This window comes from Gracilinanus agilis, chromosome 3 (genome assembly GCF_016433145.1).
Source record: "Gracilinanus agilis isolate LMUSP501 chromosome 3, AgileGrace, whole genome shotgun sequence".
In the NCBI taxonomy this organism is placed as follows: Eukaryota; Metazoa; Chordata; class Mammalia; order Didelphimorphia; family Didelphidae; genus Gracilinanus; species Gracilinanus agilis.
This window is the reverse complement of record NC_058132.1, coordinates 265,835,382-265,863,103: the sequence shown is the minus strand read 5'-3', so window position 1 is coordinate 265,863,103 and position 27,722 is coordinate 265,835,382. Positions and strand designations below refer to the sequence as shown.

The window sequence follows — 27,722 nt, the reverse complement described above, 5'->3', positions numbered from 1 at the left end:
TTATATATGTGTATATATATATATATATATATATATATATATATATATATATATATATATAAAACCCAGTGAAATTATTGGTCAGCTATAGGAGTGGGGAGGGAGAGTACATGAATCATGTAACCATGGGAAAATATTTTTAAAATAAATAAAATAAAAACACTAAGTGCAGCCTACCTTGCTGTTCCTCAAACAAGACATTCCATTTCCCAACTCTGTATATCAATGGCTGTCTCCCATGTCTGGAATTCTCTCTCTCCTCATCTTTGTTTCCTGGCTTCCCTGGCTTCTTTCAAGTCTCTGCTAAAATCTTACCTTCTGCAAAGAAACTTTTCCGAATGCCCCTTAATGTTAGTATCTACCCTCTACATTCTCTCCTTTGACATAGCTGTCATTCGAGTTGATGTGGACAGCCATCACTGGGACAGTTGCAATAGTCTGCTGGTGGATCTGCTTATCTTAATGCTCTCCCCGCTCCAATTCATCTTCTATTCTGCCACTAAAATAATTTTTCTAAAGAAAAAGTAGGATGATTGTCACCCCACTACTCAATAAACCCCAATGGCTCTCTATTCCCTCCAGGAGCAAATGTAAAATTTTCCATTTGGTGTTTAAAGCCCTTTATAACCTATCCTCCTTCTACCTCTCCAGTATTTTTACACTTTACTCTTTGACTCAGTAACATTGTCCCATTGTTCTTGCTATTCCACAAATGAGATACTCCATCTCTTGGCAGAGGACATTTTCTCTGGCTGTCTCACAAGGCTGGAATGTTCTCCCTTTTCATCTCTGCCTATTGGCTTCCCTAGCTTTCTTTTAAATCTCAATCTGAAATCTTATCTTTACAGAAAACCTTTTTTAACTCCATAGTTCTAGTGCCTTCCCTCTGTTAGTTATTTCCTTTTCATCTTGTATATAGTTTATTTGAATATAATTATTTACATGTTATCTCCTTCATTAGATTATGAACTACTTGAAGGTAGGACCTGTCTTTTGCCTTTTTATGTATCTTCAGAACTTAGCACAGTGCCTGACACATAATAGGTGCTTAATAAATTTTTATTGATTGACTGATATAAGCTTATATTGGACCTATTGCCTCTCTTGTTAAAACAGAAGTTACTTGAAGGATGAAAATGATTCAGTGTTGTCTTGGTGTTCTCATGATTTAGTGAAATTAATAACATCATTTCATAGATCAGGAAACTGAAGTATTGAGAAGTTTAGTAACTTACCCAAGATCACATAGGTAGTAACTGTCTGAGGTGAGATCTGAACTCAGTTCTTTCTGATTCTGGTTCTAGTATTCTATCCACTGTGCCACCAAGTTGCCTCAAATGAGAGAATGTAGGTAGAAGTGTTTTGTAACTAGTAAAGTGCTTTACAAATATGAGCTATAATAATAATTATGATGTTAATACTATTAGGTTATTATACCTGTCATATAATAATATAGTAATAATTATTACTATTCTCTTCAAGTATCTGAAGAACCATCATGTGTAAACAATCACTCAATAAACATTAAACACCTATTATGTGGCAGGTACTGTGCTGTTTTGAGGATACAAAAAGAAGCAAAAGAAAGTCCTTGCCATCAAGGATCTCGAAGGCTAATTAGGGAGACAACCCCCCCCCAACATATATTCAAATAAGCTACATACAGGATAATTAGGAAATAATTAACAGAGCAAAGACACTAGAATTAAGAGAGACGGTTAGGAAAGATTTCCTGTAGAAGATGGGATTTCAGAATTTTGTTTCACAAAAGGATAAATGTGAGAGGAGAGACAGTGCAGTGTGGTGGAAAGAGCCCTATATGTGAAGACTAAAAGATAGGTGATAACACTTAGACAGAAAAGGCAATGTGGTATAATGGTTAGAGATCTGGTCTCAGAGCCAGGTAGAATTGGATTCAGTTCCCACCTCTTCCTACATACCAGCCTGACTTAATCACTTAATCTCCCAATGTGCAGAAGCACCTATATAAGGCTTTGAGTTACAGAGAAGGTGTCCATCAGAATTGGTAGAGGGAGTTCATCATTTGGGACTTCCTTTTTCTAATGAAATTAGAGTTCTAGCCCCAATTTCTAACACTTGGACTGTACACCTCATAGAATTGATCCTCATAAAAACTAAATAATAATAGTTAGCACTTATATAGGATTTTAAGTCTATAAAACACTAAGCAAATATTACCTCATTTTATCTAAGTGTTATTGCCCAGATAGATTACAGAATAGAAACCAAAACTTTAGGCAGAGAGTTAAATAAATGTCTTGGCCCAGGGCCATCTATTGGAGTGGCAGAGACAGGTCAGAAGACCAGATTTTTGGTCCTCATACATAGGGCTCTTCCCAATATACCACACTTTCTCCACACACGGTTGTCCTTTTGTGATAATGCCTTAACTTAGACTCCAACTACCACGCAGATTTCAGAACATTAAAAAAAATTACATCTTTATTTCAATATAATTAGTTTCCTTTTTAATCTTATGTATCTTATGCTTTTAAAAACATATTCTGAGAAAGGGTTCATAGTTTTCACCATACTGTCAAAAAAGATCCATGACACAAAAAATTAAAAATTATTACATTAGAAATTTTGTGTGAAGCTGCAAGCAATGTCTCAATTTAAAAGCAACAAAGTAAACACAACAAAAGCATCAAACATCTAATCTTAAAGACTGTAAACGACCACAGGAGCACCCCCATCATGGCTGTGCCTTCTCATTTTGACTTTCTGCCTATTTAGAAAGCTATATTTGGGAGTCTTTTTTGTTGGTAATAACCTTCACTCTCAAACAGCGCCCTTTGATGCACCTTCTTAATGAGTTTGTTCCATATGACATAATTTCCAGAATCTGAGATTTCATCCATGCGGGTGTTCTTTCTACCAATACAGAGATGGCACTTCCTCTACCCCTTTAACGGCAGTCCCTGAGGAAGTTGCTAGAGGTGCAAAATTCAATACTCTGAGATGAATTTCTGAACTGAGCCAGGTTCCTTTTCTCTTTGGTTGAAGGATATACATGATAGCACTTGGCTGTAACTTGATGCTTTTCCAGCTTGTTAATACTTGACAGCCTTATACTGGCATATCCTTTGGAAACCCAGAGTCATCTCTATGCCATGATGAACCTTCTGGCTGGCATCATGGATCTGGTCCTAGCTTTGGAGTCAAGTAGATCTGAGTTTAACTTGGCCCTCAGACACTTCCTAGCAGTGTGACTCTGAGTAAGTCACTTATATTTATCAGCCTGTGTTTCCTCATCTATAAAATGAGGGTGGGGGCAGTGAGGTGCCCAGGCCCAATCCAGGAGGTCTTGGGTTTAAATCTGGTCTCAGATACTGTGTGACCCTCAGTAAGTCACTTAACTCCCATTGTTAGCCCTTTCTGCTCTTCTGCCTTGGAACCAATACACAGTATTGATTCTAAGATGGAAGGTAAGGGTTTGTAAAAAATAAAGTAAAATAAAAGCAAAATGAGGATTATTGTACCTATTATACAGGGTCATTATGAAGATTAAATAACACCTGAAAAGTGGCTAGAAAACCCTAAAGAGTTATAGAAATGCTAGCTGCTGTTATTATAACTTTTACTATTATTATCCTCAAAAATAATAGTTGATAGATGAATAAAGACAGGCAGACAGCCAAATGGAGCATTTACTAAGCATGGAGGGTTAACATCCTTATGTGTAAAAATGAGAGTGGACTAGATAATTTCTAATCTATTATCCTGTTATTGTGGTTGTTCAGTTGGGTCTAACTCTTCATGACCTCATTTGGAGTTTTCTTTGCCAAGGTAACTAGAATGATTTATCATTTCCTTCTCCAGCTTATTTTACAAATAAGGTTAAGTGACTTGTCCAGGATCACACAGCTAGTATATATCTGAAGCTAGATTTGAACTCAGGAAGATGAGTCTTAGGGGATGTGCCACCTTTCTGCCCTTCTTTCATAATAGGTGATGAAAATTTTAAATCATTAATATATTTAGTTTGTTATTATTGTCACTATTATCATGGATAGATAAATCAGATGGGGAGATAGCCAGAGAGAGCATTTATTTTTAATTAAATTAATTTTTATTAATTAAATTAAAATATTTGTAAAAATAAGGTTGGACTAGATAATCTCTAATTCTATTATATGAGGTGTTTCTATATTATTATTGTAGTCATTTATGCATTTTTCCACCAATTAGATGGGAAGCTCCATGAAGAAAGGAAGTGAGCCCTATTTTTAGCATTTTTATCTTTCCTAGAACCTAACACAGATAACTGCATGTAACAAGTGCTTAATAACTGTTAAAAGTTGAATTTGAATGCTACATTGTTGGGTCTAAATTATCTGGGAAAATTAATCATGATATTCTAATGAAATGACTTGTTAAAATCAAAGGATTTTTGCAAGCTCTGAAACTTCTGATAACTTTATTTACTCACTCATCGTACTGTCTTAATACTCTGCCATCAATTGTTCTTATTTTTGGCCATTTCTCTCTCTGTCTCTGTCTCTGTGTCTCTGTCCTTGTCTCTCTGTCTCTGTCTCTGTCTCTGTCTCTCTACACACACACACACACACACAGAGAGAGAGAGAGAGAGAGAGAGAGAGAGAGAGAGAGAGAGAGAGAGAGAGAGAGAAGCACTCCTTACTTTTTGTCTTTTAAATAATACTAAATATCTATTCCAAGGAAGAAGAAGATTAAAGACTATGCAATGGGGGTTAAGTGACTTGCCTAGGATCACACAGCTAGGCAATATCTGAACTCAAGTCCTCCTGACTCCAGGTCTGGCTCTCTATCCACTGAGCTACCTAGCTGCTTAAAAAATCTCTTCTTTCTGTAATCATCCTATGCTGGAGGCACTATCCTAAAAAGGAGTACATGGTGTATGGTGAGCTCAGGTTTCAAAGCTTGCTCTGCCACTTAAGATATGTGTGGAACACTTGCTACATACAGCAGCCTTTTGCCCAAACAGCAGATATCTATTCCTCCAATCCTCAGACACAAACACAACACAAACATAGTTAATAGCTCCAGAGAAGAAGATAACTGGGAAGGGTAGCTGTTAGGTTTATGCTAAATCATGAGCTTTATTGGGATTTTGAAAGGCACCTTTTCTGGTCTTTATTCTCAGTGTTTTCATTCTTTCTGTTTGAATGGCATTCTTAGACCTTTAATAATGTGAATAGTTATTGGGGTGAGGAGAGGAAAGGCCATGGAAGTATATAAAGAATACATGGAAGTATGAAGCACCTGCTTTGGTCTCCTAGATGCCAGATACAAATGAGGAGAAAAATGGAGAAGAATCTCTCTGGCCTTCAGTTTTCTCATCTATAAAAATTAGAAGGTTAAGCTAGATGACCTCAAAGATCTATTATCTAGGATCCTGTGGTATGCCGCTGAGCTACTTCAATATCAAAGGCAGCAGAAGCCTAGAAACCAGGCAACTAGGAACAGCATTTCTCGGTGCACTCACTGATGGAGAATACCAAAGAACTATGGTTTAGTCACTGGCAAATTTGATGGCTCAGTCTTAATACTGAACTCATTCTAAAACCTCTTCTTAGCACACCACAGAGGAAGATACTATGTCCTTAACATTTCCTCCAGACTAAATTTAACAAACATTATCAATTCTGTCACTTCTTCTTCCTCCCTGATTTCATCATCTTTTCTTTTTAGGATCCCTCCTCATTCTTCCAACTTATAAAATATTCATTTAATAAATATTTTCTGAGCACCTACTATATGCCCAGCACTGTGCTAGAGGTCTTGGAATATTTAAAGAGGTGGGATAATAGCACATTGTGTGAATGTAGCCAATAGAAATCCAACCTTAGTCCCTTTTCTTTGTCTCTACTTGCATTTTGGAAAATTTCATCTGTTCCCAAACCACAACTTCCTCAGAGGCAATCCTTTACCATTTCAGATACCTCATTCTCTTGCTTCTCCTCTTTTCCATTCATTATTATGTCCTATTTCTTTTTCTGCACAAGAGCATTTGATTTGGAGTCAGAAGACCTAGGTTCAAATTTCAGTCAAGATGATTATAAACCCTGATCTGCAATTTGGAGACCACATCACTATGATTTTAAAACCAACTTATGACAAAGAATGTTATCCATCTCTAGAGAAGGAACTGTTGGAGTTGAAACGCAGACCAAAGCATGACATTATTCACATAGGTTTATTTATAATTTTATTTGAGAGTCTGAGGTTTATATGAGCATTCTCTTAAAACAATGACCAATATGGAAGCATATTTTCCAGATCAAAATGCCTACCATATCTGGGAGTGAGGGAGGAAAGGGAAGGGAAGGAGACAATTTAGATCTTATAATGTCAGAAAAGATTTGTTGAAAATTGATATTACATGTAACTGGGGAAATAAAATATCTTTTTAAAAACAGCCTCATGGAAATGGATATTAAGAGATGACATTTGTAGGACCCAATGGAATTGCTTCTCGGCTCCAGGAGTGGGGGAGGGAAAGAAAATGAATCATGTAAACATGGAAAAACATTTTTAAAATAAATAAATAAATAATGAAGTAAAAAAAAATTGTTTTTAAAAACAGCCTCAGAGGCAGTTAGGTGGCTCAAAGGGAAAAAAAGATAGGCTTAGATATATAGGAGGTTGTGGTTGCAACTCTGGCCTCAGAGATTTCTTAGCTATGTGACCCTGGGCTAGTCACTTAACCCCCATTTACCAATTTACCATTCTTCTGCTTTGTAACCAATTCACAGAATTGATTCTAAGATGGAAGGTAAGAGTTTTTTAAAAAATAAAATAAAAACAATAGCCTCCCAGTGAACCAACTCAACCGTTAAAGATTCTAAGTGATGATGGGGTAAACTTACAGATTGCTGAGCTGAAACACAGAGTTGGCTGCTATTGAGAGAAATATTAGGCTCTTGGATGTGCCAGTTAGTAAAGGTGACGGAAGAGCCATTAGACCATTCAAAGGAAACTGGGATGCTATGGCTGCTCATGCCAATCCATGTTTCAGATACATTTTCTGAAAAAGATCAGAGGAAATTATTATTTTTTTATTAACTGATTATTTGAAAAGGACGTCATTATTTTGACTATTTAGTAAAAAAGTTTCATTTTGATTACAAATTCTGTATTTGATGAAACTAGTTTAAATCTCTTAAAAAACCTTATGGGAGAACTCCCCTCAATTATTTTGTGTTGTAATCGTGGTAAGAGATAGAGGCTTAAAAAAAACCCAACTGTAAACCTATACATCTGAAGCAGCCTATGGGCTGGAGTCACTACACAACTTAAGGGACATCATCTCAGAGATTCTCATTAGCTTTCCCAAATCTCTGCAAAGCAAGCAAATTACATCCAAAAAAAAAAATAGTGAAAGGGGCAGAGGGGTGGAAACTAGACAGATTAAGGTGAGAACCACTCCTTTTCTGTCCAGAGAAAAAGAGAAGTCTATTTCTTTATTTCTCAGTGCCATCAAGCAATTTTCATACTTTTTTCTAGTTCTTCATTTTTTGCATATGGAAGAAAGTTGGTAGGAGATCTTAGAGCAAGGATACTGGAGGAGCAGCTCAGATCTGGGTAGATGACTATGAGTGTTAGAAAGGTGAAGTAGGCTGAAATAGTCTAGCCAGAATGAACAAATCACTTGGTAGTCAGAAAGAGAAAGCAAAACTAACCACTAGGAAATAAGCAGAGCAGAGGTCCCTTTCATTCTGAACAAATCCTCAATGTGAGGGCACACTACCAAAAAGGACTTTTGATGCAAAGATAAAATTAAAAGTCAGTTAATAAACAGAATTTGTTTAGTGTTAGGGAGAAAGGCAATGGTTGGTTGACTGTATTATGCCTTTATTTCCTTACAAATTTGCTTTACCAGAATTATTTACATTAGTAGTTAATGTCCACAACAATTCTTTTTCTTAACCTGGTGTCCACAGACAGATTTCAGGGGGTCACAAAATTTGGAGAGGAAAACAATTACAATGACTATATTCACTATAACCTATTTTTCTTTTGCAATTCCTTATATTTTATTTCACGTTAAAAATTCTGGAATAGAGCCTCTATAGGCTTCAATAGACTGCAAAATGAGACTGTGAAACAAACAAGCAGAAATGTTAAGTACTCCTGGTGTGGAGGAAGCAAGGTAGCATGATGTTACTTAGCTGGATTTGGAGTCAGAAAGACCCCAGTTCAAATCCTTTAGACACTTATTAGCCCTGTGAATCTGGGAAAAATCATTTAATCTCTCTCAACCACAGTTTCCTCATCTTGAAAAAGGGAATAAAAATAGATAATAATTGCCAAAGGGTTGTTATGTGGATCAAATGAGATAACAGATATAAAGTTGTTAGTAGATTGTAAAGCATCATCATCATTTAACTTCAACTAATAAACAATAAACTTCAGTGTTCAGATTGTATGCCTATGGCATTCTACTACTGGTGACAGCATCACTAAGTTACAAATTTGGTGGTGTTTTACTGTTTGCAAGGGATTTTTTTGTTGTTGTTTTGTTTTGTTTTGTTTTGTTTTTGGTTCAGCAGACTCCCTTTTGAGAACTGAATCTTTAAAATTAAAGTCATAAAATGATAGCGAATGCCACACTGTGTTATATTTCCGAAACTATCAATGTGTCCATCTCTTATCTGCCCAAAATATGTGAATGCCTTTAGATTTATTCTGAGCATCTATTTTGTGAAATATAGAGCTGTGACTCTATATTAATGCATGTATTTGGAAAATAATATCCCAAGTACATCAAGGTCAGTTTAAAATAGATGGATTTATTTTCTAGCCCACTAGTAAAAAATACTGCTTGCTACAATATCATGTGCATTGGGTCTAGAAGCAATTAGAAAACAAGGCAAACTAACCAACTTTAAGGACTCACCGTTGCTAAGAAGGTTTATGAAAAACTCTGCCTCTGCTAATGAAGCTATATTGATCAGTTCACTGTTATTGGACCGACAAGAATGCAAGGCAGCTCTCCAGGGTTTTTTTTCTTTCTGAAGATGGTAACAGTTGCGATTGTAAGGATTCCAGCCTGGCTCACAGTGTGTAGGGGAGTATTCCCAAGCATCTTTTTCATTTTAAAGATAGAAAACAAAGAGATATTATTCATAATTAAGTAGTGATACTATTAATTAGCTTTAAAAATTAACAGTGATAGGATTATCTTTAATTGTGAACTCTTGAGGGTAGGAGCCATCTTTTGCTTATCCCCAGTGTCTAGCACATAGTAGGTTTTTTAATAAATGCTGATTGAAGGGTCACTCTGCAGCTCAATAATGGATAGAGGACCAGATCTGGAGAGAGGAGGTTCTGGGTTCAAATTTGATCTCAGACATTTTCTAGCTTTGTGGTCCTGTGCAAGTCCCTTAACCCCAGATGCTTAGACCTTACCACTCTTCAATACTTGGTATCAATTCTAAGATAGAAGGCAAGGGTTGTCCTTTTTTTTAATATTTTATTTTTTTTAGAAAAATTTTCCACGGTTACATGATTTTTTTTAAATAAATGCTGATTGATTCCCCAAAACTAGAAGAAACTCAGTACTTCATATTATTATAACCTAGATGATCAATTATAAGGGTTTTTACTTGCAACAAGTTAAACAGGTAAATATAGTTAATGTTTTCATTTTTATTTTCATCTAAATATGTATTCCAGAAGTTTAGAAAAGAGTAGTAAGTGAATTTGTTATTTCTATGGATTCTTTCAGTGTTTCAATAATTTCTCTCTTTCTCTCTTGTTTTCTGCCCCTCTTTCCTCCTTCTCTCCTTCCTTCTATAAAATGGGGGTTAAATCACTCATTTACTGTTGCCAGCCATCATTCAACAAATATTGATCAAGCACTACTATGTACACAGCTGGAATTTTAAAATGCTTACTATTTATCCTAGTTACTGGCAGATATACAAAGTTTTAATAAAATATGGTCGCTGACCTCAGGAAGCTGATAATCTAGGATGGGTGTAAGCCCTGGGGATTCAAAGAAAAGCAAATGATGGCTCCTGTCCTCAAGGAGCTCCCAATCTAATAGGGGTTGGGGGGAACAACAAGCAAACAATATGAACAAACAAGCTATAAACAAGATGAACAGGAAAAGATAAACAGATGAAGGGCTTGGGAAAGAGTTCCTGTAGAAAATGGGATTGTTGTTAGCACTTTAAGGAAGTTAGGGAAGCCAACAAACAGAGATTAGGAAGGAGAACATTCCAGCAATGGAGGCCAGACAGAAATAATGCCCTGGGCCTAGAGGACCAAGACACAAGTGGGTGTCTTATTTATGGAATATCAAAGGAGGTCAATGTCACTGGATTGAGAAGGGAACATGCTGGGGAGTAAAGTAAGAGAAGACTGAAAAGGTGGGAGAAGAATAGGTTATGAAGGGCTTTGAACACCAAATCAAAGATTTTATAACTGATTAAATTCTGATATTTAAATTTAAATTCTAGAATTTTAATGATAAGAGAAAACATTTGATCTTTCTCTTCCCCCTTTGAACTAATTATAGATTTTAAAATCCTGTCATAAAAGAGGAGCTAGATCTAAAAGAGAAAAAATAATTGGGCTAAAAACATTGCTAGAAGTTGTATACTTTTCTCTGTTGGGTTCATCAGTGATGTGTGTGGAAGGCAGTAGAAAATTACTGAAGTACGGAGTTGTATAAAACTCGCTTGTGATTTAGTCAATTTCCAAAGGGATCAGGAATGAAATTCAGGAGTAGATTTAGATGAGAAACAGGTGTTGTTTGTTCCAACAAATGAGAATTCCAATGGGAAAAAATGAAAACGGGAAATGTTTGATATGCTAAAGTTATACTGTCATGGTTTTTTAGCAATATCCTGACCATATATGTGGAATTCATGATTCTTTTGAAATAGTACAGATTGCCTGTATACAAATAATTTATTGGATAAATGTAAACCAACATTAGCAAATGGTAAATTATGTATTATCAACAGATGGAGGGAGGTATTTAATTATGTTGAGAGGAATATTGAACAACTTATAAGACTAATTAACACAATAAAGATACTTACCAAATTCATCATGTTCAGTGCGGTTCAAATATTTTTTACATACATAAGGCAACCCAGATTCACATTCACGTGTTCGCCAGGACTGTGTCACCAAAGAATTGAATGTTCCACAGTGATATTCAAGAAATAGGTCAGACTTTACATCTGAAAAAACAACGCTTTAAATACTCAAAGCAAATATAATTAATTTATATATATTTATTTATATTTGCATATCCTTAGCATTCAACCATAGGATTTTAGAGGTCATTTAGTCAAAAACCCTCAGTTTATAGGTTTAGAAACTGAGGTTCAGAATGGTTAAATGATTTGCCCAAAGTTACTCAATAGTGAACAGCAGACATGGTATTTAAACCTAGGTCATTTGAGACCATATTTAATACTATTCCCCTATACAGTGCTGGTTGTGGTGATTAGTGTGATATTTTTTTTAAAAAACCCTACACGACTTGAATCATAAATAGAATAATTAATAGTATCTTAAAAAAACAAAAACAAAACAAAAAAAAAAAAAACCTTTACCTTCCATCTTAGAATCAATACTAAGTATTGGTTCCAAGGCAAAATAATGGTAAGGACTGGGCATTTGGGATTAAGTGACTTGCCCAGGGTCACACAGCTAGGAAGTATCTGAGGTCAGATCTGGACCAGGACCTCCTGTAACCAGGTCTGGTTCTCTATCCACTGAGCCACCTAGCTGCCTCTCATTAGTATCTTGGGGAAACAAATGACTTGGAATTATAAAACAATTAAGTGATCTACCAATTATCACACTGAGTAAAAAGATGATTTTGTTTCTTTTATAGATAAATATTTTATAATTTGTTACTATTAAAAAATAGCTGATCCCAATTTTGGCTCTGTCCCAAATTCTTTCTTCAACCTTGGGAAATTTGCTGAGCTTCTTGGCTTCTGACTATTGCCTGGAATAAGTATTCCTTCCATGTTCTTGCTTCAAGGGAGTTCAGACAAGCTTTAATTTTACTGGCCAACCCTTACAGGACAGCTCATTTATAGACTTAAGGGATCTGTGTAGGTGAGTACTCTCCCTTGGAACTCTATAATTTGAAAAGGACAAAGAACGTGTGACTTTAAGATGAATTCCCAAGGGCAAGTATAGGTATACCTCTATCTGCCCTCAATGCCTCAAAGTCAGTCTCAGGACTCAAGCGGTCTTTGTCCCAAAAGCTTTGTGGGATGGAAGAAAAGCACTTGCCTAGGCAGCTACAGGTTCCTTACTTAAATAAGAATAAATAACACTAATATTAAGCCTTTAGGATGGTATCCCATTGTACTACAGTTAAAAGCCACAAGAAGTACCTGGACTCCAGTTCAGGTAGGTGAGCGGGGTTCCATCTGACCACTGCCAGCCAGCAGCTGCATCCAGTTGATTGAGACCCATCCACACATCAACTGCTTTAGTACTTAAGTGCTCTGGAATGAACAGAGTGAACGGAATCACAAGTTGGAAAAAAATTAACGTTTCTTATTTTTCAGGACTTGGGTAGCATGGGGTTTTAAACTTTTGTTCTTGTTTCATTGTATCAGCTGAGTCCAACTTTTCCTGACCCCATGGATCATATCATCCAAGAGGTTTTCTTGGCAAAGATAGGGGTAGTTCCCCTTTCTGACTACAGTGGATTAAGGTAAATGATGGTTAAATGATTTGCCCAGGGTCACATAGCCAGTTGAGTTTCTGAAGCCACATTTGAACCCAGGTTTTTCTGACTTCAGACCCAGCACCCTATCCAGTGCCTGACCTAGTTGCCTCCCACTGTATCTAATATAAAATATCCACCTTCATTATAATAGCCATGAAGATTCCCTACATAATTTTCTTAAAGAGTTTTATTACCACTACTACTACTTAGAGATTACTTACTACTACTGAGAGCATTTTCGAGTTAAAATGCATTTCTCCCTACCTTCTAGAAATCTTGGGTTTTTGTAACAATCCCTCATATGGAATAGTAGAAACCAAACAGTGTAGGACATTGATTGGCAATCAATTCCCAGTGGGCCAGATCCAGGACCTAGTTTGCCCATCACTGCCTTAAGCAGTTCCCTAATCACTACATCTGGATGTGGGGGCGTAGTGATTAGGGAACTGCTTAAGGCAGTGATGGGAAAACTAGGGCTTGGATCTGGCCCTCGAGGAATAGTTTGCCCATCACTGTTGTAGGAGATGCAATATGATTATAACCTTAAGTTCACTCTCATTTTCATTCTTTTAAAAAATTTAATGTTTTATTACAAAAAATTTTTTTTGTTTTACATATCAAAGTCAATTCCAGACATAATCCTCTTTCCCAACTCCACCACATGCTAACAGTGACACTTTTACATCAAAAGTTAAGTAATCCAAATTAGGCTCACTTTCACTCTTGTGGAATCCAAAGCCACCTGGGAGAATTTTGCACTTGGTGATTGAGAGGGTTGGGGGGCAGAGAGAAGAAGGAAAAGTAAGAGTCAAAAGAGTGATCACTAACACATAAGCTTAATTTTTTTTTTCCTTTTTGGCTTTGACTTATGATTGATTCAGGGAGTTCTCATTGAAGAGGTTCCCTTTAACAATGCAAACTAGTAACTTTTTTGCAATTTATAGACATAAAAAAATAGCATGGAATCCTGACAATTTAAGTTGTTTGTCCAGGCTCACATAACTAGTATGTACTGGAAACAAGATTCTTTTTTTTCTGAATGCCTCCTATATAGCAGACATTGTTCTAAACATTGAGGACCTAAGGACAAAAATGAAACAGCCCCTGCTCTTGGTTAGCTTGTGTTCTTATCAAAGGAGGCAACATGTATACACTTATAAGGAAATACAAAATAAATACATATAAAAGTATATGCAGAATAAAGACAAATAAACACAATGTAGTCCAAGGAAAGAGGCCACTAGCAGTTAGGAGGAAGGGGACGATAAAGAAAGGCTTCATATAGAAGGTAGTTCTTGAGCTGAGAAAGAAAAGGAGAAAGGGGGAGGGAGAGAGGGACAGAGTGAAGCAGTGAAACAGAAGCCATTAGAAGTTCTGAGCCCAGAGGATGAGAGTATCTAATAATAAACCTGGGATTCTGAGAACAGAAGACTTCAGACTGAATTTGGATGCTCATATACATCTATAGGAGGCATACACTTATGTCTTCAAATACATACTACCCTAAAAGGTTTCAATCTCATGGTGTTGGTGCCCCATGCTTCATACTCAGCCTACTTTCTAAATTCTGAACTCTGACATGTTTTGCTGATATTACAGGGCTTTTGAGCCTTCTCACTGCCTCCCTAAGTCTAGGATCCTGAGTCTAGTCCTCTCAGACACAAGACCCCTCATTTTCCTAGACCTATATTGCCTGCCTTCTCTTTTCTGCCTTGCCTGACTTCCCTAGACTTAACCTCCAAACCACCTGCCTTAGAGTACCTACAAGGTACCCCTTCCTTTGCTAGAGGAACTCTCAGAGATCCTGATCTTTGTCCTTCCTGGTCAGGCTGATCCCATTGTTCCACAAATGTCAGAGAGAATGAATGCAAAGGATCTAGATTTGAATTCTGTATCTGTCACTCACTACCTCTCTGACCTCAGGCAAATTATTAAACCTTTCTGTGCCTCAATCTTTTCATCAGTAGAATGAAGGGGGTTGGGCTAGATTTCAATCTAAGTTTCCTTTCAAATCTACATTTATGATCCTAAGTGTTATCACGTATTCTACTACCTTTAGAGAGAACTATAAATCTAAAAATTCAATGTACATGTCACTCAAACGCTTCTTCTAAGACAAAAAAATGTCACTTTAGATCAAAGCAGGTGCCACAAATATTTGATTTTTATCAAACTGTGAAGTCTTGTTTCAACTTGAAAATTGAACATTCTGAGTTGCTTCGTATGTTCACTTCAAACTGACATTTGAAGGGATTGAGTCATTTGAACAAAAATCTGGCATACTATTATGTTGAGAAATACCTTAGTTGATTTGCAGTGCTTTTTACCATCTTGAAAAAAAGACCAACAGTGACTAAGAAGGTTATCCTGTGTGACTATTTTCTTTTCTTTTCTTTTTTTGGTAAAGATATTTTATTTTACCAATTACATGTAAAAATCAGGCAATGATTTTATCAGTGAAGTAGGAAGCATGGGGATTAGTCAAAGGTAGGCTAGATAGAAATCAAGGGCAAGAGCACCTGTTGAAAGAGTTTGTCAAGCTTAGGTAAGACCTTTACAGATGTTGAGTCAGAGGGCACTGGTCCACAGGGTGAGAGACAACTAGAGGGGGAAACTCTAGGACCTTAGATAGTTCCCCCTGGGAAAGAAGTTACCATGTCAACTTTCAAATTCAGTCTGAAGCCTTTTATTCTCAGAACCACAGGTTTATTTTCTTCCTAAACTTTGTCATCCTTGGAGTCAGATCTTCTGAGAATCCTTCTCTCTCTCCCTGGCTAGGACTCTGGGTCTAACTGAGAGGTTAACTCCAAAGGCAATATAACATACCAATGATAAATGTTATCACTGAGTGAGGGGAAAGACTCATGAGCCTTAGCTATGAGACAGAGTGGTGAGAGAAGTGCACAAAACTATGTCAAAAGAAGTACCAACACTACACAGGAGACATCTGAGCCCTAGTTTACCAAGGAGAGAAGTTTCCTAAACTTGACATGGGCTAACACTGAACACATTAAATAAAAAGAGAATAGTGAAGCACCCTCCTAAGTTAACTAATTAAAACTGAGCAGAATAGGCATGAGGAGCACCCTGCTTCTCCTAAGTTTCTTCATTACATGTAATGTAAATAATACACTGTGTCCTCCTTAAATTGATTAATCAGCACAACTTTCAACAATATACTAGGTAACTGAAAGGTACTAGGGTCCTAGTGGGAGAATAGGAAGAAAAAAGAAGCATATATTAATAATGAGGGAAAAATACTAGCATCTGTATTTTAAGACTTTAAACTCCATGAGGGAAGGAACTGTGTGACCTAACCAAAGTGGTTTTTATTAAAGCCCATATCTGACCTTGTCATTCCCTCTCCCTCATTCAGTAAACTCCAGTGGTTCCCTAATGTTACCTCCAACATCAAATATAAAACTCTTCTTGTAGGTATTTAAAACCATTCATAGAGAGCAGCTAGGTGTTTCAGTGGGTAGAGAGCCAGACCTAGAGACAAGAGGTCCTGGGTTCAAATATGGCCCAAGACATTTCCTAGCTGTTTGACCCTGGGCAAGACATTTAGCCCCTATTGCCTAATCTTTACTGCTCTTCTGCCTTGGAATCAATACACAGAATGGATTCTAAGATGGAAGATAAGGGTTTTAAAAAAATAAAACCCTTTACAACTTAGCCCCATCTTTTCTAGTGGTGCTTACACCAGAGGTATTAAACTGGACCACAAAACTCTGTAATGAGGACTAAACCAGATTAAAATGTAATTAGAAAATATTTAACAAAATAAAAAAATACAAGTAAGGCATAAACAATGTTAATTTGTCGTTTTCTAAGTCAATATACAGCCTACAGAGATTCCTTCCTTTTTGAGTTTGATGCAAATGACTTCTACTTTACTGCCTTTTATTTTCTCTGGGATCCAACTACTCTGACCTACTTCTTGTTCCTTAAATGCAACACTCATCTCCTAAATGCCTTCTAACTGGCTGTCTTCCAACCTTGGAATGCTCTTTCTCATTGCCTCTGGCTCTTGATTTTCCTGGCTTTCTTTGAGACTCAGCTCAAATCCCAAATTCTGTAGGATTTGACAGTCCTACCCTCTCCCAGTGGTTAGTAGTTGCTTAGCTCTGCAATCTGTCTCCATCTATACTGTATTTATTCCTTCCTCCCTTTCTCCCTTTCTCTCTCTCTCTCTCTCTCTCTCTCTCTCTCTCTCTCTCTCTCTCTCTTTCTCTTTCTCTCTCTCTCTCTCTCTCTCCTTCCCTTCCTTTCTCTCTGTCTCCTTCCTCCTCCCTCTCTCTGTTTCCCTCCCTCCCTCTCTCTCCTTCCCTCCTTTTCTCCCTTTCTCTGGCTACACACACACACACACACACACACACACACACACACACAGTATTAGAATGTTTGTGCCAGGCATAATAGCTAGTTCTAGGGATACAATGAAAGGCAAAAGATAGATACTGCTCTTAAGGGTCTCCCAGTCTAACAAACAACTTAAGCCCAGACTGTTTATTCTTTACATCCAAACACTTAGCACAGGGCCTGGCACATGGCAAGCACTTAATAAAGACTTGTTGGCTGATTTACTTGCTATATTGACATATTATTTACAGTTACTTGTTATCTTTACACAATGTAAATAATACCAGATTTCAATGGCTATTTTTAGCATAATTGTGCTGCTTAGAACCAGAATGAAAAGGTCATCATCCTTTATCTAATTGTAAACTAGGGCATTAGGCATTAGGGCACACCAAAATCTCTTTGGGCACCGCCCAACCCGATGAAAGCTGAGATGATCACAATGGTCTGGTGCTCTTCCGCCATCTTTTTTGTCACTATTGAGTTAAAAATATGAAACAGGGTGAAATGTAAGGTCTCTAGTTTCCAAAGGAGGAAATATTAATGTTAGAAATAGTATAGCACAAAGATTTCCACACAGATCTATAGCAATGATTACTAACGTTGAAAGAAAGGCTGCCCTTCTCCTGCCTTTGTAAATAAGCTTCAACTAGCTGAATAAATCTCAAAGTATAATTTTAGATTGGCAATATTTTAAAAAGACAGGAAATGGGAGAATAGGGCTTGTGTTCTACTTTGTTTTTATATTTACACACACAACATATACACACACGAACAATAACATGCATACATGCATGTGGCAATATTTTCATGGGTGTGCTGTTACACACATTTTTATATTCATATACCCATTTTCACAAAACAGCTATAAAGGTCTTAGGTTTACGTGTATTGTTAAGAGAATTTGTATTAATTTCTCCTTTTTTATATTTAAGAAGAAAAGGAGCAATAATATTTTTCAGTCAGAGACACCCTGCTGGGCAGGTTGTCCGTTAGAGACCCCCTGCTGTGCCACCTGTCAGTTGGTAACCGTTAGAAGGGTGTGGCCGAGGGGACCGTTAGAAGGGTGTGGCTGAGGGGAGTCTGGCAGTTGGAGAGAGTTGGGAAGGGCCGTTTTGTCTCTGTGTCTCCTGGGGAGAGGTTGTGCTGCTGGCACTCTCTCTGGTTGGAGAGAGAGAACGGAATGAAGGCCTTAATCGCCTTTATCTATTATTAATAACCTGGGAGATAAGGTAGATAGATAGAATTTATATGATTAGATAGTGAGAGTAGGAGAGTAGGCGAGGGCTTTGGCCTAGCAGAAGACGCTGCCTCTGAGGCAGATAGATGTAGGGTTTGGTTTAGAAAAATTTAGTTAGGTTTGGGATCTGGGGTACAGTTACAAGCTATTTTAAGATTACTTTCACTTTCCTTCTTCCTATTTCCTATCCATATTTCCTAATAATAAACTGTTTTACACTTAATGAACTGCACTCTGGCTTTTGTTCAAACTCCTACTCCCCAAAATTTAACCCTTCACAGTATGTATGATGTAAAGATTCACAAGTACACATATATACTTATATTCATGCCTGGGTATATATAACCTATATGAACAAATAATATGCACCTGTGATTCATACACACCTGTATACATGCTTGTGCATATCTGTGCATGCACACACACCTAGACAGGATAGGAGACAGAGTGATCTGCCCAGAGTGAGGAAGATGATTTCAAATCCATTCTCACAAATTTACTAAATGTGTGACCCTGGGTAAAACATTGAACTTCTGTTTGCCTCAGTTTCTTCACTGGTAAAATGTGGATAAAAACAGCACTTATCTCTAAGGGTCACTGTGAGGATGAAATGAGATATTATTTGAAAAGTGCTAAACCATATGTATAAATACATGTATGTATAGTCTCATGTGTACAAGCACATATTCTGACCCCATCCTTAACAAATCTTGGCATGTAACAGCAAGGGTATGCTAAAGTATATATCCAAGACCTTTATATATTTATAAATGTTTATCATAGCAATTTATTTATACTGAATATATTAAATAAATAATATGTTAAATATATTAAATAATTATCATATATATCATAAGCTTCAAATGGAAATCTTCAAAGGCAAACACAATAAACAAAAAACAACTTGATATTTGTGTTATATTGCTTTAATCTCAAGAGTAAGAAAAAAAGAATACTACTTTCATTTACCTTTCACCTCAGGGGGAAAGCAGAGTTCAGGACAAATGTAACTAAAGACACCTTATATTATTATGTCTTTTCATTATTGTTCTTTACTTTTCATGTGTTTGTACCCATTTAGATCTCGAATCTAACCAGCTTTGGTGGTGAGGGCCACATATGGTATTTGTTTAGTAGGCACTGCAGAACCTATCACAAAGAAGTCTATAAATATCTATTGAATGAGTAAGTTGAAATTTAGTTAGCTAAAAGGACATTTATAGTTTTATTGTTCAATTATTTTTCAGTTGTCTCCAACTTTTCATGACCCCTTTTGGGATTTTCTTGGCAAAGATACTGGAATTGTTTGCCATTTACTTCTTGAGCTCATTTTACAGAGGAGGAAACTGAGGCAAACAAGGTTAAATGGTCCATTCAGGGTCTAGTAAGTCTAATCCAGTGTCTGATGTCAGGTTTGAACTCAGGAAGATGAGTCTTTCTGACTCTGGAAACAGCATTCTATCTACTCTGCCCTAGCTGGGGTTACTCCAAGGGCATACAGGAGTTCTCTTCCTTCTATAAGTGCACCTTATTAATAAACTGATCTTACTTACTCCCTTTGGCATTTCCCTAAAGTTCAGAGAAAAAAGTGAGAAAGGTTTTCCAGAATGCCAAGTGGAAAAATAAGCAATATAACACTACGATAATAGGGAAAACCACTTCAAATTTTTGTTTAATGGTTTCATATCCACACTAGTCTTTTGGGAATGGTTTTCCATGAAATGGACTTGTTTACTGACAACAGTTATTTTAACTGGGCAGACATAAATATGAACCATTTATCTACTTACGCCTTATAAAATTTTCTTCTGTCACATCCATGATACTTAGTAAATCACCTCCTTGCATCTGGCATGAAGAATGGGCCTCAGACCAAGACAGAATGGAAAAGAGATTGAATTGGTAGCAAATACGTGTATTAGGATCCTTCTCCCAGAAAACTTCACAACTTATCTCTGTGGAGGCTAAAAACAAAGTTTGTTAGAAAAATTACCACAATTATTTTCTCTGTTCAGCATCTGTCATTCATCTAATTTAGTAGTGCCATAAACATAGTTTAACAAAATTAATCCATAATGAATAACTAACTATCTTGATAGATTCTTAAAGTGCATCTGGGTAAAAATAATTATAGTGATACAACCTTCAAAAGGCAAAATATATAAATCTTCATGGTCTTTATTCCTAATTATCTCTTCATGACCAAATTCTCTCCCATACAACTGGATTGGATTAAATTGTCTCATCTAAGAACATAAATGAAATTTTTTGATGATGAGGTTCTAATCCTTTCTTTAAGCATTAATTATGAAGCAATTTATTCGTAGAAAAGTTGTGACGTATGCGTTTTTATAAACTGCAGGGTTCATGTAAAGTGTCACCACTTTGAACCTTTGCTCCCAATTCATACTGACTTAAAGAGTTCTTTTTGACATAATTGGCTTGGAATTAAAAAAAAAATTATTTGGCAATAACAACTTTGGTTGTAGGGTGTCTAGAATTCTAGCCCTTTCCAAGAAGTAGAGTACAAATAGATTGCTTCATATTTATTTTATTTTACAAAAGCTAAAATCCATTTTTATATTGCATGGTATATCCCAAACGAATTAAAGTTTTAAAATGAACATTGAAAACTTTAACTCTGGCAAACAATTTAGAGAAGGAAACTCCTTCAGTCAAAAGGGAGATGTGTAAAATTCCACTTTCAAGGAGCAAGCCAAGAATTTCACAACATAATTAAAAATAAACTTAATAAACCACATGAATGGGGCCTAGAGCTTGCCATTCCCATGAAACATGAGAAAATCCCTATCAAATTGGGATGATATTTACATTAGATCTTTTAAAAAATCATAAACCAAGGTGAAAAGGAAAAACAGCAACAAAAACATCATAAACCATGAACTATAAACATCTGAAATAAGAACCCAAGTATTTTAGAGTGTGAAAAATGTTGATCAAGCCAGGATAAGCATACAACTGATGAAAGGCAGTATATATTTCAAAGTCATGATTAGAACGTATATAAAATAAATCCAGTAAAAATTTGGAAGAAAAAGATCCAAGTGAGAGCTAGAGTAATAAGAAGGCTTCTTGAAAGAGAGGGAATGTGGGCTCTGTTCTGAAGGATGAGGTGATTTGGAAAGGCAGAAAAAAAAAATGAGAGAGTACTCTAGGCAGGGAGAATGATGTGAGCAAAATGACAGAAGTGGGAATAAGCATGGTCCATAATTTGTGGGATGATGAGGACAGCTCATCTACAGAAGAGAATAAGTATCTGGAAATGAAGGAAATAAAGTGGGTTTAGGTTCTGAAGGGTCTTACAAACTATATAAAGAAAGTTAGAGTTGATGCCATAAGAAACAGGGAATTAAAAGAATTAACAGGTTAGATGTGATTCTTGGGAAAAGTTAATCTGGTAGTAGATACAGAATTGATTGTTATAAAGAGAGAACAGATTTGGGAAGATAAACCTCTGTTGTAATCCAAACATAAGATAATAAGAGTCTGTACCAATGCAGTGTCATGGGCAATGAAAGGTTAAATGGTATCAGAAGGTGACTATTCAAGGAAGCAGCATGGTAGAATGGAAATAAAGGAATAAGCCCAATGGCTTCTCTTTGAAGCTTGTTGCTCTGATAAATGTTTCCATAAAACATTGATAAATCCAGAAACACTAGCTTTAGAGAGAGAGGATTTGGGGTAGAATCCTGGCTTTGCTCTCTGGGTGCTCTTTTTCAAATCACTTAATCTCTCTAGGCCTGTTTCCTCATCTATATAATGAATAGGCTGGAAAAGATTCAATCCAACAAACATTTATCCTTATTACTACTAACAATATTAATAACAGCTAGTATTTATGAATTACTTTGAGGTTTTCAAAGTACTTTATAAATATAATCTTATTTTATCTTCACAGCAACCCTAGTAGATCGGTGCTATTATTATCCTCATTTTGCAAGAGCAAAAGAAGAGTCCAACTGTCACATCAGAAAGTTCTCCAGAATGTTCAGAGGACATCCTTTCCCAAACTTATGGGAGGACATAGGCAAGAACCTCATTGTGGATAACCAAATATGGGTGCATTGTGATGTATAGAGGCAAGGCAGCTAAATGTGCAGAGGATAGAGCACTGGTCTTGGAATCAAGAAGATCTAAATTCAAATCTGGCCTTAGAAACTGAATAGTTTAAAATGTGAACCTTGGCAAGTCACTTTGTGCAGATTCTCTCAGTTTTCTCCTGTAAAATGGGCATAGTAGTAGCACCTATCTCTTACATTGTGAGGATCCAATGAGATTTTTTTCTTTTCATCATTTCTTTTTTAAAATTTAGATATTTTATTTTTCCTAGTTACATATAAAATTAATTTTTAGCATTCATTTTTTTTTAAATTCAGAGTTTCAAATTCTTTCCTTTTCTCCTTCTCCTCCTCCCTCATTGAGAAGGCAAACAATTTGATATAGGACATACTTGTGCAGTCATGGAAAACACATTTCCTTATTAGTCATGTTGTTAAAGAAAAAACAGACCAAAACAAACAAACAAAAAACCCAGAAGGAAAAAAAAAAGAGAAAGTAAAAACAAGTGTGCTTTGATCTGCATTCAGACTTTATCAGTTCTTCCTCTAGAAGTGGATAGCATTTTTCATCATGAGTCCTTTGGAACTGTCAGATCATTGTATTGCTGAGAATAGCTAAGTCATTCACAATTGATCATTAGTCATTGTACAACATTGCAGTAACTGGGTACAATGTTCTCCTGGTTCTGTTCACTTCACTTGACATCAGTTCATGTAAGTCTTTCCAGGTTTTTCTGAGAGTAACATATTTGTCATTTCTTATAGCATAATGGTATTTCATAATAATCATATACCTCAACCTCTTTAGCCATTCCCCAAACGATGGACATCCCCTCAATGCCCAATTCTTTGCCACTATAAGAAGAGCTGCTATAAATATTCTTATACATTTAGGTCCTTTTCCTTTAAAAAAAATCTCTTTGATACCTAATAGTGGTATTAGTGGGCTGAAGGATGTATACAGTTTTACAGCCCTTTGGGCATAGGTTCAAATTGCTCTTTAGAATGGTTGGATCAGTTTGCAACTTCACCAGCAATGCATTAGTGTTCCAATTTTTCCACAATCCTTCCAACACTTATCATTTTCCTTTTCTGTCATAACAGCCAATCTGATGGGTGAGAAGTGGTTCCTTAGAGTTGTTTTAATTTACATTTATCTAATTAGTAGAGACTTGGAGCATTGTTCATAAGACTATAAATGATATATTATTAAAGCACTTAAATGCAGTACCTGCCACATAGCAGGCATATAATAAACACATTTCTTTCTTTCTGAAAGAAATAAGATAGAAGACTGAAGAATAAGATAGCAAACACATTTGATTATAATGACTGAATGCTGTGGTTTTAGGATTTTAGGTTGTGCCAGAAATAATCAGTGTGGAGAACTCCATCCAAAGAGGTCGTATGAGGATGATATTAGAAATTAAGTCTTGTTATATGAGTTTAGAGATAAGAAGTAGAGAAGCTGGCTTGAGAAAGAATTGGAGTTTTAAACAGATCTGAGACAGAGTGTCAGTGTCAAATGTTGACAGTTTAACAGTTTTTCTGTGACAGTCTCTGGCAGTTACTCTGAGGAGGAGGAGTTATTTTCTCAGAGTGCTGAGAGGAGGTGACATCTTCTTTTCTCTCTCTTGTCTGAGGTAGAAGGAAAGGAGGGAAAAACCTGAAGGAGCTGAGTGATTTTCCTTCTCCAACTTGGGAAACACTAGTGACTATATATTGATGTTTTATAAATTGTCTTTATATCTGAGAAGACCAAAGAAAGACCTGGTCTTTGGTTTAGACCAGTGATGGCAAACCTATGACACATGTGTCAGCACTGACATACTTAGCCACTTTTGATGACACGTGACTGCATGAGGCCACATACAGAGAAGTATGGGGCCACATGCCAAGGATGAAACATTTGCTGTAGTTTGTGTAGACACTCTGTGCATTATAGATGACAATTCTACCTATATTAACTTACCTGTTTTGGTTTATTAAATATAGTTATACATAATTATACATTTTTGTTATTTAAACTATAAATATCATGAAATTATGTGTTTTTTTTCTCGAGGTGACACAGAACCTGAGTTATTTGGCGAATTTTGACACACCAAGCTCAAAAGGCTGCCCATCACTAGTTTAGACTCTGAGTCAGCTAAGGCTCAGAGTCCTAACTTGGTTCTTGCTGAGGCTCAGCTAGCTGTTCTTTGTTATTTTTATAAATTCTTATAAGGATAATAGTGTTAGTTTATTGTAGAATAGTGAAATTTTGGGTTAGTCAGATCAGGAAGGATCAATGTAGCCTGCTGAAACAGGAGAAGCAGTTCCTTGCAGAACAAGGGAGTTTTATTTGGGTGGAGTTAGAATCCCTTAGAGTTAGAAATCCTTTTTTTATCCTTTTATTCTCAATAAATATTTTATTTTTATATAATAAGAGTTGCCTTAGCATCCTTGCACCTAGCCCTGAAAAGAAATTCACTTATGAGCTTCACTTCAATTATATAAACTGAAGATACTTTGTAAGCACAACAAGCAGAGTATGTAATTAGTTTATAATCAATAATCAATTCATTTACATTTATTTTTACAGTAGCTATAAAATTTGTTTCTAATGAAAAGTTGCCTGAAACATTGAGAGGTTGATGATTTAAATCAGGACTTCCTAACTTCAGGCTCAAGGTCCCATACACAATGCTACGCTGTTTTTCAACATACATGCTATCATTTTCCATTGCTAAACTACAATTGGGCATATTTTGTTTTCTAAAGCTCTGGAAGATGCTATCCAAAATGACTATAAGAGCTGCAAAACTCTTTAGCATGGCAAAATATACTGTTTCATACATATAATGTAGCATTATTACCCCATAAAGTGACAGATATTAAGAATAATTAAGAAAAAAAGTCAGGATGGCATGATGGGTAGTGAGTTGGGCTGTTAGTCAGGAAAATATGAATTTAAATCCTGTCATTGACACTTGTGTCACCCTAGGCAAGACATTTAACTCTTCAGTGAACCCAAGCAAATGCTCTAATTTGTAGAATAATAGTCTAATTTCATTGGTAAAAGGAATTTTCTTAATCCCTACCTCAGTAAAAATACAAGTGTAGAACAAAATAAATTAATAACATAAAAGGTTAAGCTAAGAAATATGGGGAGACTTAAATGAAGTAATATTAAGTAAATATGAAAGAATTGGAAAAATAACACATTGATTATCACAACATAAAATATAAATAACAACGAAATCTGGAAAAAGAAAAAGTTCGGACAGTGACATGCAAGCAGGTGGTTGTGTCGTTAACAAAAATATATGCTTATTTTAACAATGACAAAAAAACTTTAACAAAAATTTTGCATTACCTGAAGAAGATAATGGGATTTATAGTTTCATATATGATTATTTTCTATTCTTATTTTAATGTTTTTGTCAATTATGAAGTTTGGAATAAACTTCCAAAATATTTATAAAAGTGGCCTTCTGGGGCCCATGGCTCACTAGCAGCTCCAGTTAGGATGGAAATTTTCTCTTGCTTCTCACGCTTCTTGATATTTATTCCAAGTTTCCAAACCACTCTACTGCCAAAACAACCCAAAAGCCTCCCTGTTGGATTTGCCTGGCCTTTGAAATATGCTGATCTTAAAAACATGTTTATATTCTGATTTGTACTGCAATTTATCATCTTCTATATGCGTGTTCTTTTTCCTCAGCTGGCTCAAATCTTCCACTTCTGAGTATCACCAGCATAGTATACCCAGCACTGCACTATGCATGGAGCATCTCAATGAATTTTGATCCAGATCTTGAAGGGTCCTCAAAGGTCATCTAGTCTAGTCCCTTCATTTTGTTATTGAGGCAATTGGGGCCCAGGTTAGTTAAATTACTTTCCCAGTGTCACACAGGTAATAAGCATCAGAGATGGTATTTGAACCCAGGTCCTTTGGTTCCTAAGCTAGGATTCTTTCAATACTATACAGTCTGTTTTTTTTTTTAAACCCTTGTACTTCCGTGTATTGTCTCATAGGTGGAAGATTGGTAAGGGTGGGCAATGGGGGTCAAGTGACTTGCCCAGGGTCGCACAGCTGGGAAGTGGCTGAGGCTGGGTTTGAACCTAGGACCTCCTGTCTCTAGGCCTGACTCTCACTCCACTGAGCTACCCAGCTGCCGCCTATACAGTCTGGTTTTAATGATAGTGTGTGGTTTTTAAGCCAGGTTTTTTTATGTTACAGATTAAAATTTTACTTTTTGGGTAGGCTTTTGTTTAGTCTTCAATCCAAAGTAATGTAACTCCCCTTCCATTGGTTACAAGAACTCTCTCTTCATTGGTAGAGATGAATGCCCTGCCTTTGTAAGAGGCAGCATAGAGTTGATGAGAGGGGAGAGAGGAGCTCTTTAGGCTCTCAACACAATAGAGGGGTACTTGGGGAAAATGTCAATCTCTTCTTAGGGATCACAGATTTCAAGGGCATCTTAGAGGTCATCTAGTCCATTGCACTCATTTTGCAGATGATGAAATTGAGACCAAGAAATGTGAAGTGCCTTGTTCACTTTCACACAAATAGTTAAGTGGTGTGGCTAGTCTATCAACCTCAAATGTTCTGTAATTCTAAATGTAGACGGGTTTTCCAATGGACCACCCTACCTTCTTGACTACTCAGGGAAAAGTCATGTTAGTCAAAACCAAATTTAACCACTTACTAATGCAAATTATGTAATATAATATGCAGACCAAATCCTTTGGTAATCAAAACCAGTTATTTCCAAGAGGGATATTGGACCTGCCAATTTAGGATACTGACATTCTAAGAGATTTTGTGCCAGGCTGTGTTGGAAGAGGGGAGAGCAGAATAGTAGCAGGACTGTTGTTCTTATTCTTCACTTACCCTTGCTTCTCACTGCCTTCCACATTCTACATTTTTCATATCTATTGCCTTCTTTCCAATTATATACTCTTGTTCTGGCAACTCTTATCACCTTTGGTCTAGGTAATTACATTACCCTCCGACTTTCAGTCTATCCCCTCCTAAATCAACATTCTCACAGCTAATAAAATAATCTTGCCAAGTTGCAGGTTTGACCATGACATTCCCTTAATCAAAAATCTTTATATTAGTTCCTTCCTGGTGCCTCTAGGAAAAAATACAATCTCTTCAACTTGGCATTTAAAACTCTTTGCACGGGTTCCAACCTACTTTTTTTTTAGACTTATTTCGCATTCTGCCCTACTTTCCCATATGCATTTGTATAGACTGTCTTGCATGCTTGGAATATACTACTTCCTCATCTCCATGTCTTAGTATCCTTAGTTTCCTTCAAAATTCAGATCA

The 27,722-nt window shown here is 36.4% G+C and overlaps 1 protein-coding gene across 1 annotated transcript in view; it reads right to left on the bottom strand.

Annotated features, from left to right (window-relative positions):
- The window catches only part of PLA2R1 (phospholipase A2 receptor 1), a 177,301-nt gene that overhangs the window by 89,662 nt on the left and 59,917 nt on the right, over nt 1–27,722 (bottom strand). Inside the window, exons 4-8 of the mRNA XM_044666572.1 lie at nt 20,111–20,284; nt 12,378–12,491; nt 11,058–11,201; nt 8,903–9,091; nt 6,873–7,030 (exon numbers count right to left, since the gene is read on the bottom strand). Coding sequence (XP_044522507.1) covers nt 6,873–7,030; nt 8,903–9,091; nt 11,058–11,201; nt 12,378–12,491; nt 20,111–20,284 — 779 coding nt within the window. The remainder of the gene's footprint in view (nt 1–6,872; nt 7,031–8,902; nt 9,092–11,057; nt 11,202–12,377; nt 12,492–20,110; nt 20,285–27,722) is intronic.